The 15691-nt window shown below is 40.6% G+C and overlaps 1 protein-coding gene across 1 annotated transcript in view; it reads left to right on the top strand.

Moving 5' to 3' along the window:
- The first annotated feature begins 13242 nt into the window (after nucleotides 1–13242).
- LOC137414822 (FERM domain-containing protein 4A) overlaps nucleotides 13243–15691 on the top strand; it is a 300724-nt gene continuing 298275 nt past the window's right edge. Inside the window, exon 1 of the mRNA XM_068100360.2 lies at nucleotides 13243–13478. Within this exon, the coding sequence (XP_067956461.2) occupies nucleotides 13413–13478 (66 nt within the window). The 5' untranslated portion in view covers nucleotides 13243–13412. The remainder of the gene's footprint in view (nucleotides 13479–15691) is intronic.

Here is a 15691-nt window from a genome sequence, read left to right as displayed (position 1 = left end):
TCTTGATTTTGTTTACAAAGGAGAACTCGTTTTTTTTCTTTATTTGGTTGACACAGGAGAACTTGATTTTTTCTTGATTATGTTTACACAGGAGAACTTGTTTTTTTCTTGATTTTGTTTACACATGAGAACTTGTTTTTTTCTTGATTTTGTTTACACAGGAGAACTTGTTTTTTTCTTTATTTTGTTTACACAAGTTTTTTTGTTCTTTATTTTGTTTACACATGAGAACTTTTTTTCTTTCTTTATTTTGTTTACACATGAGAACTTGTTTTATTTTGTTTACACATGAGAACTTGTTTTTTTTCTTTTTTTGTTTGCACAGGAGACCTTTTTTTTTTCTTTATTTTGTTTACATAGGAGAACTTGTTTTTTTCTTTATTTTGTTTACACATGAGAACATGTTTATTTCTTGATTTTGTTTACAAAGGAGAACTTGGTTTTTTTCTTTATTTTGTTGACACAGGAGAACTTGATTTTTTCTTGATTATGTTTACACAGGAGAACTTGTTTTTTTCTTGATTATGTTTACACAGGAGAACTTGTTTTTTTCTTGATTATGTTTACACAGGAGAACTTGTTTTTTTCTTTATTTTGTTCACACAGGAGAACTTGTTTTTTTTCTTTATTTTGTTTACACAGGAGAACTTATTTTTTTCTTGATTATGTTTACACATGAGAACTTGTTTTTTTTCTTTATTTTGTTTACACAGGAGACCTTTTTTTCTTCTTTATTTTGTTTGCATAGGAGAACTTGTTTTTTTCTTTATTTTGTTTACACATGAGAACATGTTTATTTCTTGATTTTGTTTACAAAGGAGAACTTGTTTTTTTTCTTTTTTGTGTTGACACAGGAGAACTTGTTTTTTTCTTGATTATGTTTACACGGGAGAACTTGTTTTTTTCTTTATTTTGTTCACACAGGAGAACTTCTTTTTTTTCTTTATTTTGTTGACACAGAAGAACTTGATTTTTTCTTGATTATGTTTACACAGGAGAACTTGTTTTTTTCTTTATTTTGTTCACACAGGAGAACTTGTTTTTTTTCTTTATTTTGTTTACACAGGAGAACTTATTTTTTTCTTGATTATGTTTACACATGAGAACTTGTTTTTTTTCTTTATTTTGTTTACACAGGAGACCTTTTTTTTCTTCTTTATTTTGTTTGCATAGGAGAACTTGTTTTTTTCTTTATTTTGTTTACACATGAGAACATGTTTATTTCTTGATTTTGTTTACAAAGGAGAACTTGTTTTTTTTCTTTTTTGTGTTGACACAGGAGAACTTGTTTTTTTCTTGATTATGTTTACACAGGAGAACTTGTTTTTTTCTTTATTTTGTTCACACAGGAGAACTTCTTTTTTTTCTTTATTTTGTTGACACAGGAGAACTTGTTTTTTTCTTTATTTTGTTTACACAGAAGTTTTTTTGTTCTTTATTTTGTTTACACATGAGAACTTTTTTTTTCTTTATTTTGTTTACACGGGAGACCTTTTTTTTCCGTTATTTTGTTGACACAGGAGAAATTGCTTTTTTTTCCTTTATTTTGTTTACACAGGAGAACTTGTTTTTTTTTTCTTTATTTTGTTTACACAGGAGAACTTGTTTTTTTTCTTTATTTTGTTTATCACAGGAGAACTTATTTTTTTCAACTCGTCGGTTTCCCATACAAGGTGACATTTCCTGAGATATTTAAAACCACTTGATCCGAATGAAGGTAGGAATGCAAGGCCCATTTGGATAGCCACATGGCACAGTCAACACAATGATTCAAGGCCCAATTAAAGAACTTTGTATTTTGCTCATCCTCCATATTGTCAGGCCTACACAATCCTTTAATCTATCGGGTGAAAAGAAGCAAGCCATGAAAATGAGCGATTAAAGTTAAAAGGGAAAAACAGACATGGCGGATTTTATAGCCATGACAACCTGGCTATTTTGCAGGCCTAATTGCAGCTGTTGAATGTGACAGACTGTATGCTTGAAGTTTCCTTATTATGTACATTTGGGAATATCGGACTGCCAACTGTTTGCAGTTTTTATTGTAACCTTTGACCTCTTTGTGCTCTACAGCTAAGAGTCCGGATTGACAATTCCACAGGTCAATGTGCGCATGTACGTGGTGGGAAAGGGTACGGTAACGGGCGGAACAGTAATTTTCTGATGGGACTGAGGTTCCTTTTAGGCCTTCATTAAAGTTTGTGGGTGAGGTAGGTTTAAGCCTTCGTTGAAGCTTTTTGCAGTTTTGTTTTTCTTTGAGCACTAGATTATTTTTATGACCATGCACCATCTTCTATATAAGAGAGTTGTTGGTCTGTATGTGTCGCCATTTTTCTCGGAGATGGCTGAACGTATATTCGTCAAACTTTGAGGTTCATCAGTCCTGGGAGTGTTTAGGGAGAATTATTTTTTTTAAAGTTTTTTTTGGGGATTAAAAAAAAATCTCTACTGTAGTGCCGAAGCCTTTTTGCTTAATGGCAGTTATATACAAGTACACATTCGCATAAATAAATACAAAACAATCACCAGAAATTTGAGCACAAATAATCAAACAATTCCAGAAGCGGTCGAACTTGGTGGTAAGGCTTCTTCTTCTTCCTGAACGTCTTGATACTTAATTCAGAAACGTGATGAACGGCACATTCAGCAGCATATATTCAATGAAAAGGTAAAATAATGATTTGACATTTGTGATTGATTCTGATTTGGATGTAATTTATGTACTTTACTCGGGATACAACTACAAATACAACTTTGTCTAGGGGGTAACAGAGACTATGTGGCTGCAGCCTCATGCGGGGGCGTGGGGGACTGAGAGAGGGGCGTAAATTCTCTATGTAAATATGTGTACCGTGTAGCGCCACCTGGTGATGGTGGCAGAGGGTATTACAACTGCCTTTTTTTACCCCCCCCCCCCCCCCCAAAAAAAATGTATATGTAGTGTATCTTTCCCCTCCCGCTCCTTCCCTCCCCGGTTTTGGGTTACAATGTCGGGCGGGTTGCCTCTCCGGCGTGGGTTTCTCGACCAAGTGTGCTGGAATTTGGAATTTGTTCAGGGTTCCGACGATAGCTCAGCAATTCTTCACGAGGTTTTAGACCTCATACATATCAAATCCAATGAAAGACATGCAACTCAAATGTAATGGAATTTGGCTGATGGCTCCCCTCTGTGTCAGTGCTGCCCCACACCTTGAGGCCATGGAATCTAACCTCCATCTCATCGGTATCTCCCAACATGAGGCTCAGTGTTCGGGTCTGATTCTTACTCACGGCAGATAGGTTGGTGGCGCTGCAGTGTTACCGGTTCTATTCTGGTCTTGCTTCTTTTAAACTCTCACCTCTCACCTCTCTGCCCAACCTCTGCCCCTCCAGGTCGCAGGCATTCGGTGCCAGAAACCCTTTCTTTGTTACCCTCCCCAAGTCTAAACTAATGGTCACCTCCATTCATTCATCCCTCTGTTCTCTCTCCTGTAGAATTGTTTCCTGTGCCCATTAATTGTCACCAGCTCTTACCTACAGGAACCAGGAACCTGCTGCTCACCGCCACCTTCTGGTCCCTCACAATTCTACCCCCGAGTTTTACAATATCCTCTGAAACCCCGTGGCCCTTCATCCACAAATCGTCCTCCTTTGCTGTGGTGCATTCATGTGTTCTTGTCCAACGGTTTTCTCTTTGTTCCATTTTGTGTTTGTTGACCATGTAGGTGTGTGTTTGTGTCTATGTATGTGTGTAAGTGTGTAAGTGTGTGTGTGTGTGTGTGTGTGTGTATCCATGTATGTGTGTGTGTGTGTCTATGTATGTGTGTATGTGTGTGTATCTGTGTGTGTGTATGTGTGTGCGTATGTGTATCCATGTATGTGTGTGTATGTGTGTGTGTATGTGTATCTATGTGTGTGTGTGTGTGTGTATGTGTGTGCGTATGTGTATCCATGTGTGTGTGTGTGTGTGTGTGTGTGTGTGTGTGTGTGTGTGTGTGTGTGCGTATGTGTATCCATGTGTGTGTGTGTGTTTGTGTGTGTATGTATGTGTATCCACGTATGTGTATCTATGTGTGTGTGTGTGTGCGTATGTGTATCAATGTATGTGTGTGTATGCGTGTGTGTGTGTGTGTGTGTATGCGTGTGTGTGTGTGTGTATGTGTGTGCGTATGTGTATCCATGTGTGTGTGTGTGTGTGTGTGTGTATCTAGGTGTGTCTGTGTGTGTGTGTGTGTGTGTGTGTGTGTGTATCTATGCATGTGTGTGTGTGTGTGTGTGTGTGTATCTATGCGTGTGTGTATGTGTATGTGTGTATGTGTATCCATGCATGTGTGTGTGTATGTGTATCCATGTAGGTGTGTGTGTGTGTGTGTATGTGTGTGTTTGTGTATCTATGTGTGTGTGTATGTGTGTGCGTATGTGTATCCATGCATGTGTGTGTATGTGTATCTATGTGTGTGTGTGTGTATGTGTGTGCGTATGTGTATCCATGTATGTGTGTGTATCTGTGTGTGTGTGTGTGTGTGTGTATGTGTGTCTAGGTGTGTGTGCATGTGTATATAGGTGTGTGTGTTTGTGTGTGTATGTGTATCCATGTGTGTGTACGTATGTGTATCTATGTATGTGTGTGTATGTGTGTGTATGTGTATCTGTGTGTGTGTGTGTGTGTATCTACGTGTGTGTGTGTGTGTGTGTGTGTGTGTATCCATGTATGTGTGTGTATGTGTATCTATGTGTGTGTATGTGTGTATCCATGTATGTGTTTGTGTGTGTGTGTGTGTGTGTGTATGTGTATGTGTGTGTGTGTGTGTGTATGTGTATCCATGTATGTGTGTGTATGTGTATATATGTGTGTGTGTATGTGTGTGTGTATATGTGTATCCATGTATGTGTATCCATGTATGTGTGTCTATGTATGTGTGTGTATGTGTATGTGTGTATGTATATCTGTATATATATGTATTTGTAAGTGAATGTGTGTATGTGTATCTATGTATGTGTGTGTGTGTGTAATTGTAAGTATGTAAGTATGTGTATGTATATATGTATAATTGTATATGTATGTATTTGGAAGTGAATGTGTGTTTGTGTGTAATTTTAAGTATTGAAGTTTGTGTATATATGTGTAATGTGTGTATGTGTGTAATTGTAAGTATGTGTTTGTTTTTATGTATATATGTGTGTATGCGTGTAATTGTAAGTATGTAAGTTTGTGTATGTATATATGTGTAATGTGTGTATGTGCAGGGGCGGATCCAGGGGGGTGGCAGGGGGTGCGCACCCCCCCCCCCTCCCCTCGATCCAGGATGAGGGTGCAGGCGGTGCGAATCTGTTGAACTGTTGGACCAGGGAAGAACGCAAGGAACTGCAGAAACTTCCAAGAACGCACGAAATGCCGTTTCTGACGATCAATTTTTTAAAATTTCCTGGGGGAGGACCCCCAGACCCCTCTTTATCCCCACCCCCCAGCGCTATAGTTTCATGCACCCCCACCCCCCCTCCCCCCCCCCCCCCCGTCTTGAAATTTCTGGATCCGCCCCTGATGTGTGTAATTGTAAGTACGTGTATGTATATACATGTGTGTATGTGTGTAATTGTAAGTATGTGTTTGTATACACATATGTGTGTATGTGTGTATGTGTGTAATTGTAAGTATGTGTTTGTATATATATGTGTGTATGTGTGTAATTGTAAGTATGTACGTATGTGTATGTATATATGTGTAATGTGTGTATACAACAGGATGGGCTGGACGTATGCGCACTCGCCTCGAAGCTATCCAGCCTGGGTTTGAATCCCGACCCACCTCTAAACTATCATCCCGGTGTTTCACAGGCAGGATGATTCATCAATGGTCGTTAATCTGGGTATCCCCTCTCCCAGCATTAGCTGGTGCACGTTAAAGCTCCCGCGTTGTCTTTAAAAACAGTGGGCGAGCTATCGCCGGCATCATGAACAAATTCCAAATTCTCCCATAACTTCCCGAGCTGGAGTTGTAACTCAACCAGGATTGTAGCTCTGTAACTGCTTTGGCACTAACAACGCTCTGCTATACATTGTGGAAGCCAAGGAAGTGACAAGTGTGACAAGGAAGAATCTATTAGATTTTGGTAAAGATCCGAATATGGATTCGGATATGAAAATTATTTAATCTGCATGGTACATGATGATATACAAGTGTGTTTGTTCATATACATTGTGGTGCATGTTGTTCGTATAAGTGGAATCAACCTCGCTGATAAATCAAAAGAGAAAGTCAACTTTTTCAACTCCTTTGGCAGATGCGGCTGCAAGCATTTATTTAATTATCACACCAATCATGTTGGAAGCAAAGGACGAAGCTCACGATGAGATTCCATCGACATTATGAAGAGAGCTCATCTCCATTCGTGTGGACACCTGTAGAAGCATCTGTCTGAGCATCTGTAGAAGGATTGCTTTTGTTGTTGTACAGAAGCCGATGCCATGCTGTTGACATCTAATTGGTTTCAAAATTCCCCCTTAATGTCCTTTTCCAGGGAGAGCTAATTCTAGAGCCTTGTGCGCTCCATTTCATGCCGGATGTCTATTCCTGCAGAGACCCTTCCGTCCGTTGGGTCGTTCCGCGTCACTGTTTTTGTACGTGCGGCCTGTGACTGCTGGTTGCATCATTTTGTTGCGAGCGCCCCTGTTCCGCTGATGCAGTGCCCCCTTACAAAATCTGGTACTCTTTTTGCCAAACTCGGAGGGGTGTCTGGCTGAGTCAACCCACCTGGTGTTGATTCAACGGCTGACGGGGGCTCCACCTCAGGACCCAAATATATCAAGCCATCCACATTAACCGTTAAATCAACACCAGGCTTTACGTGTTTACTGTATTACCTCCGCCACCAAAGGTCGATGCAGGTTATGTTTTCACCCCTGTCTGTCCGTTTGTCTGTCCGTTTGTTTGTGAATAAAATATCTCAAACAGTTGTCGACGGATTCGGACGAAATTTGGCAGAGATGTAGCGTATGTGACAAGGACGAAACGATTCAATTTTGGTGAAGATCCGGATTCGGATCCGGCCACTAGAATTTTAAAGTGATTCTTCACCATTGGGAGATAGGACCAAAAACGATACATAGCAGGATATCTCAAAACGTTATGGACGGATTTGGACGAAACCTGGTGGACAGGTTGGGTCTGTGACGAGGACTAATCGATTCGATTTTGGTGAAGATCTGAATATGGATTCGGATATGAGAATTATTTAATTTTTCAAGTGATTCTTCACCAATGAGTGAGAGGGGTAAAACCAACATATAGCAAGATATCTCAAAAAGTTATGGACGGATTTGGACGAAACCTGGTGATCAGGTTGGGTCTGTGACGAGGACTAATCGATTCGATTTTGGTGAAGATCTGAATATGGATTCGGATATGAGAATTATTTAATTTTTTAAGTGATTCTTCACCATTGGGAGATAGGGCCAAAAACGATACATAGCGGGATATCTCAAAAAGTTGTTGACGGATTTGGACGAAACCTGGTGGACATGTTGGGTCTGTGACGAGGACTAATCGATTCGATTTTGGTGACGTTCTGAATGTGGATTTGGATATGATAATTATTTAATGTTTCAAGTGATTCTTCACCTTGGGAGATAGGGCCAAAAACGATACATAGCGCGATATTTGAAAAAGTAGTGGACGGATTTGGACGAAACCTGGTGGACATGTTGGGTCTGTGACGAGGACTAATCGATTCGATTTTGGTGAAGATCTGAATATGGATTCGCATATGATAATTATTTAATCTTTCAAGTGATTCTTCACCATTGGGAGATAGGGCCAAAAACGATACATAGCGGGATATCTCAAAGAGTTATGGACGAATTTGGACGAAACTTGTTGGACAGGTTGTGTGTGTGACAAGGAAGATTCGATTCAATTTTGGTGAAGATCCGGATGCAGATCCAGCTCGGGGAATCTTTTTAGGTGATTCGTCACCATTGAGTGATATGGCCAACCAGGTGGAGGTATGCTCTCTACTGGGTGCCGTTCTAGTTGGTAAGTTGTTCATTGTGCCGGTGATGGCTTGCATCTACTCTTCACGAAGGACACCGTGGGATCTTTAACGTCCACAAACGAATGCTAACAGACGGGACACCAGTTTTAACGTCTATCCGAGGGACCGCGGCACACAAATTGACGTGAAACACCAGATGACGATTTATTGGTGAGTCGGGATTCGAACCCAGGCTGGACAGCTTCGAAGTGAGTGTGCGTACCTGTAGGCCATCCTATCAGCCTACCAGACACCTTAGAAAGGTGAGAATAATTGGGGTCGTTAAAAGTAGTCGTAGTAGTTGTCGTAGTCGGTGATATACTTTCCAAAATTTACTTGTACGACTACCCTCCCTGTAATCGTACAATACTGTGATATTTTTCGAAAACGATTCCCTGTATCCAGCTGGTACACTCAATTTCCTGGATGTTCTTACATTTTAAGTAAAACTCATGCGGACAGGTGGGATATGTGAAAATACAACAGTGCGCATGCGTAAGAATGATCTTTCAAGTGAAATTGGATTTTCTTGATAATCATGTGCAGGGTGGCCCGAAAGTCGCGTTACCCCTCACCAGTAAAGCATTCGTTGTTAATCTCTTGATATACTCTCCAGTTTTTATTGTGCACTAGGCTTACTTACAATAATTAATCAGTCGTTGTATCTGGATGCGCTCGGTCATTCTCCGTGCACCACTGAATTTGTGGAGAGTGGAGGGGACGAGGGACAAAAAGAGGTGCTATAACTTTAGCATGGGTAAAGGGACTTTAAGGTACAGGTACCCCTTTTGAATTTCCTCAGAATGATGTGACGCGGTAAAATTGCATTCCAGGTACATTAACGAACATTTGCAGATGAACATCTTCTCTTATTCTGATGTACCACACTCTCTGTTACAAAGGTGTGTGTGCACCTCTACGCCATACTGCGAGCACTAACATCTCATTTGGAGTTTTTCTCCTGTCGTCCAAAGCTAAATATTGATTCTGTTATTTGAGAAGTTTCCACGGTTGTTTTTTTTTCTTTTTCTCTACCAGATCGAGGCACATGGAAGAGCAGGTGATGGAGGGTATGAACTGACAGTAGGGTAGCGGGGCAACTCTTGGACACAATAACAATGGGAATGAATGAAAAGGAAACATTTTTGAATGTTTTGCAGCTGTGGAGGAACTCGGGTAGAGTGGCTGACCATGGAAAGGTTTGACAATCCTTCTGGACCAACAGGCTGAGGAAGTGAGAATTTTCAGGAATGAATGAATGACATGTTCCATCTATCAGACCAGCATCTCATCAATCCAGATCAGCAGAGAGTGACGCAGCAGCCTTCTGTGTGTTTGTCAGTGGGAAGGGAGTAGTGAATGACACAATCTGGAGTGATCTGCATGAAGGAATACACCATTTTTCACAGCATCAGATATTCAGAGAGGTCCCTTATGTGGATGGTGAATTCCACTTGGTCCAAAGATCTGCTTTGGGGCACAATATCATCCACAGCAGAGGAGACGTTTAACTTGTTGACTTGTTGGTCACCTTTAACCTGTGGGCTGGCACAGACACCGACATTAACCTTCAGGAAGATTAGAAAAACTGACATTGAACAGCTTTTTCTAGTGAGTCCATATTGGACCGAGATCCAATCAGAAACTAGAAAGCATCTGAAAATGCAAAGCCCGTCCACGTCCATTTGTATTCAGACGTCTTCTTTTATGTGCTAAAAATAAACAAATAGCCTTGACTTTTGACCTTTAGATATAAAAAAAAAATCATCTTCTAGCTTTTGATTGGTGAACCAATTCTGTGACACAATATGCAAATTCTTAAAATTTCAGGTCAATCTGGTGAAAATTGGTTATCTTACACAGCCTTGACCTTTGACCTTTTGATCTAAAAAAAACAATCGGCTTGTAGCTAATGATTGGTGAACCAATTCTGTGACCCAATATGCAAATTCTTAAAAGGGCAGGTCAATCGGGTAAAAATGGATGGTTTTATGCAAATTTGACCTTTGACGTTTTGATCTTAAAAAAAAAAAGAACAATCAGCTTCTAGCTTTTGATTGGTGAACCAATTCAGTGACCCAATATGCAAATTCTTTAAATTTCAGGTCAATCTGGTTAAAATTGATGATTTTACACAGCCTTGACCTTTGACCTTTTGATCTAAAAAAAAGAACAATAAGCTTCTAGCTTTTGATTCGGGAACCAATTCTGTGACCCAATATGGAAATTCTTAAAATTTCAGGTCAATCGGCTGAAAATTGGCGATTTATGTAACCTTGACCTTTGACCTTTTGATCTAAAAAAAAAGAACAATCAGCTTCTAGCTATTGATTCGGGGACCAATTAATTGACCCGATATGCAAATTATAAAAAAAACTAGTGAGGGACCCGAGGTACGCACGGGTGGGAGGCCAGAAGCTAACAGACAATGCAGAAACCGAATGCCAAAGCATGAAACCAATAAATTCCACATCCCGATAGCTCCTTCAGTTGCAAGTCAGACATGGACAGCAAGTTCGTGAAGAACTTCCATGAAAAACGTACCCGTTCGCAAACAAACGGGTACGTTTGTTCCATTCCCAGTCAATGGCGAATCTGCATATGGCGATCCGCGAATATCACACTTAGAACGTAAAACCCTGATGGCATTCCGTCATTCACTTGAAATCGATATCTCTTTTTTCATTCCAAACAGCAAAACTCCAATCGCAACTTAAATAACATTAATATAAAAAATAAACTTTGAACAACATTCGTGACATAAACAAATATTTAAATCCTGATGTGAAGTTCCGTTCGGTTGAGTGAATACAATTACGAATTCAAAATCGTAATTGTATTCACTCAATTCCAATCATCAATTGATACTTTAACAAAACGATTAACAGGATTAACGTTTAACGATTTAACATTACGATTGAATGACGGTTGTATTGGGATATTATCAAACCCGCGCATTGCCGTCATCTGTCCACTTCCGCATTCGCGGCAGGTTCATAATTCTCATCAAAATCCAAACAGTATTTGTAGAATTTCAATAAAAGCCACATCACTGTTCATGTCGGTAAATATTATTCCATCGTGTTTGGAAAAACTGGAAAATTGGAAAATTGGAAAAACAATGTAGCCTATTTTACTCCAGGAAGTCCCAGGATTACCCACCCAAAATATCGTTGCGATCGGTTCAGCCGTTTTTGCGGTACCTGGGAACGGACGGACAGACAGACAGACAGACGGACATTTTGGTGAATTATAGTAAGATGGCAGGTCAATCGGGTAAAAATTGATGGTTTTATGCAACTTTGACCTTTGACGTTTTGATCTTTAAAAAAAACAGCTTCTAGCTTTTGATTCGGGAGCCAATTCAATGACCCAATATGCAAATTCTTAAAATTTCAGATCAGTCAGATGAAAATTGATTTTAGGTCATGCTGACCTTTAACCTTTTGACCTTTTGACAAAATAAAGCTATGTGGAAAATTTGATGCCAATAGCTCAAATGGTAAAAAGTTATGGCCCGAACACACACACGCACACACAGACAGACACACAGAAGTGATTGCAAAACCTCGTCTCCTGCTGCTCAAGGGGTGGATAACTAGAATAACTCTCGGTAGAGAGCATACCTCCGCCAGGCGGAACAGTTTACGTGTTGTAGCCACTGATAGGCTGGATCTGCTGACCTAAACCAAAATCTAATCGGTTTGTTCTTGTCACTTACTCAACTCATCCACCAAGTTTTGTCATAATCCATCCACAACTTTTTGAGATATCCTGATTACAGCCAAACAAGCAAACAACGTTGCCCTTACACATCTGGCCAGCAATTTGAAATGTGGCCATAATTCCAGCACACTTACATTCTCCTACCTTTTCGAACGACACTGTGGGATCTTCCGCACCCAAAATAACGATTGAAACCCCAGCTTAACCCTAGAAATATGTACCCCTGGGAATTTTAGGCATTCTGTACTGATGGGTATACACAGGAGTACACCTACAGTATCTAGGGTAAATGTCCTTCCAATGGACTCATTGATGCAACGATCTGCCTATAAGGCACAAGGGTGAATTTGTATGATCCAGTGGGGAATTTAACCCAAAATAGTCGGTTCAAAGTTCAGTTCATTTGCTTTGACCTATCCTATATACAGCTGCTCAATTCCAGATTTACTCACTGCATTCCCAGAATGATGTCACGCAAGTGTTCTCGGTTATATCATCCCGTACGTACCGAATCTTCAGATGGACATTTCCGACAGGGTTCAGATCAATCTCAGAGTTGATCCATTGCAAGTAGTTTATTTCAAAGAGAAAAAAGCAAAAGCAAAAAAGCAAAGAAAAAAATGAAAAAAAAAACAAAGAAAAAAAAGAGAAAAAGCAAAAAAGCAAAGCAAAAAAAGGAAAAAGCAAAGCAAGAAAGCAAAAGAAAAAAAGCAAAGCAAAAAAAGAAAAGCAAAAAAGCAAAGCAAAAAAAGCAAAAGAAAAAGCAAAGCAAAAAAAGCAAAAAAGCAATTTCTCTGAAAGAGAAAAATTCCTACCAAAGTTGGTCAAATACAAAAAAAAGAGTTGGTCGGACAACCGTGCAATGACGTCATCGATAATGAAAGAAGCACTTTTTTTTTTCGTGCAAACTTTTCTGGCGAACTCCAATTCAATCAATAACAACACACAATGGAACTTTTTTTTTTTCTTTCCAAATTCCATTCTCGCCCTGCTTGCCGAAGGCACGCCTGTACTCTGCGCTGAGAGCGGGTCATTCTGACAGCCTCTTGCCATCACCATGGCAACGGAGATGGCAAAGCATCAGGCCAAAGAAAGGGCAAAGAAAGACACCGAGACAGAAACTGATGGTGATGAAGCGCTCGCTATAAACAGGAGTTTGTCTCTTATTTTATTTCAGTAAACTCCAAGGGAACATCGCGATCATATCGGGAATATCGTCATAATCGGAAGGGGGGTTATTCCATGGTTGTACAAACACTTTGGTTGGAGACTGAGCGGAGACACCAGAATGCAACCGTTAACCACTCTGGAGTCAATGAAACTCGTCTGACGGGGAGCCCCTGCCCACCGCCTCCCCTAAACCCCCCTTGTGCATCTCCAAATGACTACCCCTCCCATCTCCATGTTCTCGTGCCAGCGACCTCACCGCTGCGAGCTTCAGAATCCCATCTCTGCCCGTTCCGTCCCATTTTTGCTGCTGAACCGCTGACCGTCCGCGATGCAATTCACCGCAGGAGTTTGAGAACAAATGCTGCTGGATGTGTCCGCTGGAATCCTGATGGGCGAAGCGGAGGGATAGGCAGAAAGAGAGAAAGGAAGAGGGCGAGGGCGAAGAGATAACAGGAGGACCACACACGGCAGCTTTGGGCTTCTTGTGCACATTCAGTTTGGGCCACAATGAGCATCAGCACGAAACTGGACAGCTTGGAGACGGCGTTGGACCACTTTGTGATGGACGTTTTTGTGAGTACCTTCACTCCACTTCCAAGTACCATAACGCTAATGTTGCCGGTGTTGATGTTAGGGTCATGTTCCTCGACTTCTGGACGTTTTTTTGGACCTCACAGTTGTTTGTGCGGGTGTTGCTCTCACTCTGTTGGCGAGCCGCCTTGTTGTGCCAACTCAGGCTTAAATGACAGTACATCCCCTAGAGAGGGCAACCCCTTCTACCCTACTGGCTTGAATGCTTTGATGGTCGATCATTGTGCGTCTATGCCCAAAGGAATGCCAGCACTCGCTAATTATCTCCACTGATGTGCCGTAATGCGTCTCAAGTGATGACGATTGTCCTTGAAACAATGTGCTCGTGTTCTTCTTTCTGTTTATTTCTTCAAGGATAATGCGGGTAAGGGTAGGTTACCGCTAATCAACTCTAACTCAACAGAGTGATGTCTTCTTCCTTTTGGTCATGGCTGGAAAGAACACACGATGGTGTTTAACACTGTTTACCGTCGCTTTGTGGAGACGATAGTTATCTCCGACACCGAAGATGGATGGAGGTTATGTTTTCACCCCTGTCTGTCTGTTTGTCTGACTGTGAACAAGGTCTCTCAAAAGGTTGTGGACGGATTCAAACAAAATTTGGAAGAGAGGTAGCGTATATGACAAGGACGAAATGATTAGATTTTGGTGAAGATCCGGATTCGGATCCGGCTACTGGAATGTTTTAAGTGATTCTTCACCATTGGGAGATGGGACCAAAAACTATACATAGCAGGATATCTCAAAAAGTTGTGGACGGATTTGCACGAAACTTGGTGGACCGGTTGGGTATGTGATAAGGACTAATGGATTCGATTTTAGTGAAGATCTGAATATGGATTTGGATACCAGAATTATTTAATTTTTAAGTGCTTCTTCACCATTGGGAGATCGGGCCAAAAACGATACATAGCAGGATATCTCAAAACGTTGTGGACGGATTTGGACTAAACTTGGTGGACAGGTTGGGTGTGTGACAAGGACAAAACGATTCGATTTTGGTGAAGATCTGAAAATGGATTGGGATACGAGACTTATTTAATTTTTAAGTGATTCTTCACCATTGAGAGATCGGGTGAAAAGCGATATATGGCATGATATTTAAATAAGTTATGGACGAGTTGTGACTAAACTCGGTGGATGAGTTAGTTAGGTGACAAGAACAAGCCAATTAGATTTTGGTTCAGGTCCGAATCCAGATCCTGCCTATCAGTAGGATAGAAACCATAAACTGTTCAGCCAGGTGGAGGTATGCGCTCTGCTGAGTGACGTTCTCGTTTTGACTGTTTTGCTGATGGAATTAATTTCGTGCCATTTTAAGTGGTTGCCCTTTGGATTAATAAATAGGGTGCCTCGCAGTGCTCATTCCATTTCCATGATCGATGAGAAGTATCCATTGTGCAATATTTCAAGTTATGGATGTGATGTGGAGTATGCCTTGTAGTTCTCGGTCTGCGTGGAAGTGTGAGTCCTAGTCTAATTACATTTTTCGAGCTATGGGCGAATGGCGTGCTTTATTGTTCTATCTTTTACCTGGAATGAACATTATATCTGGGATTTTCTTTTTGAAGGGAATGGTAACGAGAACAGGGTTAACTTGGCAGCAAAGATGGACGGTCGGGCCAATAAAGGTGTTGTGTTCGAAGCGTTCCTACGGCTGGAAGTGTGATTATAGATCGATAAAAGTGTCACCTTTGGAAGCTGAAATGTCGATGCTGATGTTGTGACTGCTTGTCAGAGCAGTCACACTTCCTCATTGCTTGTAACACCCTGATGCTTTGTTTTCAAAAGGATTTCCCTGCAATCTTGCACACAAGCAAACAATAAGTACCGTATGCAATAATGATAACGTCATGGATTAGATTTATTTTTAAAATGCCATTTTTACAATTTTACTTGAATACATAATAACTCAACAATAAGCTAGATATTCATGAAAGCCAAGAAATCATCTTCTCTGAAATTAATAACCATCCTGAAGATATCCAGGCTGACGCTCTTCACCTCCCCCTATCCCCCTAGTTCTTCCATTCCATGCTATAGTGTTCAGCTAGTTCAATAACTTCGACACTTCTTGGAAACTTTTAGGTTTATTTGAACAGAACCAAATTTACAGCAACAATTTTGCAAAAATATTTTATCAAAGTGGAACGGCACTCGTTAGAGCGTATACATCCACCAGGCTGAACAGTTTG

Source organism: Myxine glutinosa, chromosome 1, assembly GCF_964187855.1.
Source record: "Myxine glutinosa chromosome 1, kmMyxGlut1.1, whole genome shotgun sequence".
In the NCBI taxonomy this organism is placed as follows: Eukaryota; Metazoa; Chordata; class Myxini; order Myxiniformes; family Myxinidae; genus Myxine; species Myxine glutinosa.
The sequence above is the reverse complement of the archived record's forward strand: the minus strand, read 5'-3'. Positions and strand labels throughout refer to the sequence as shown.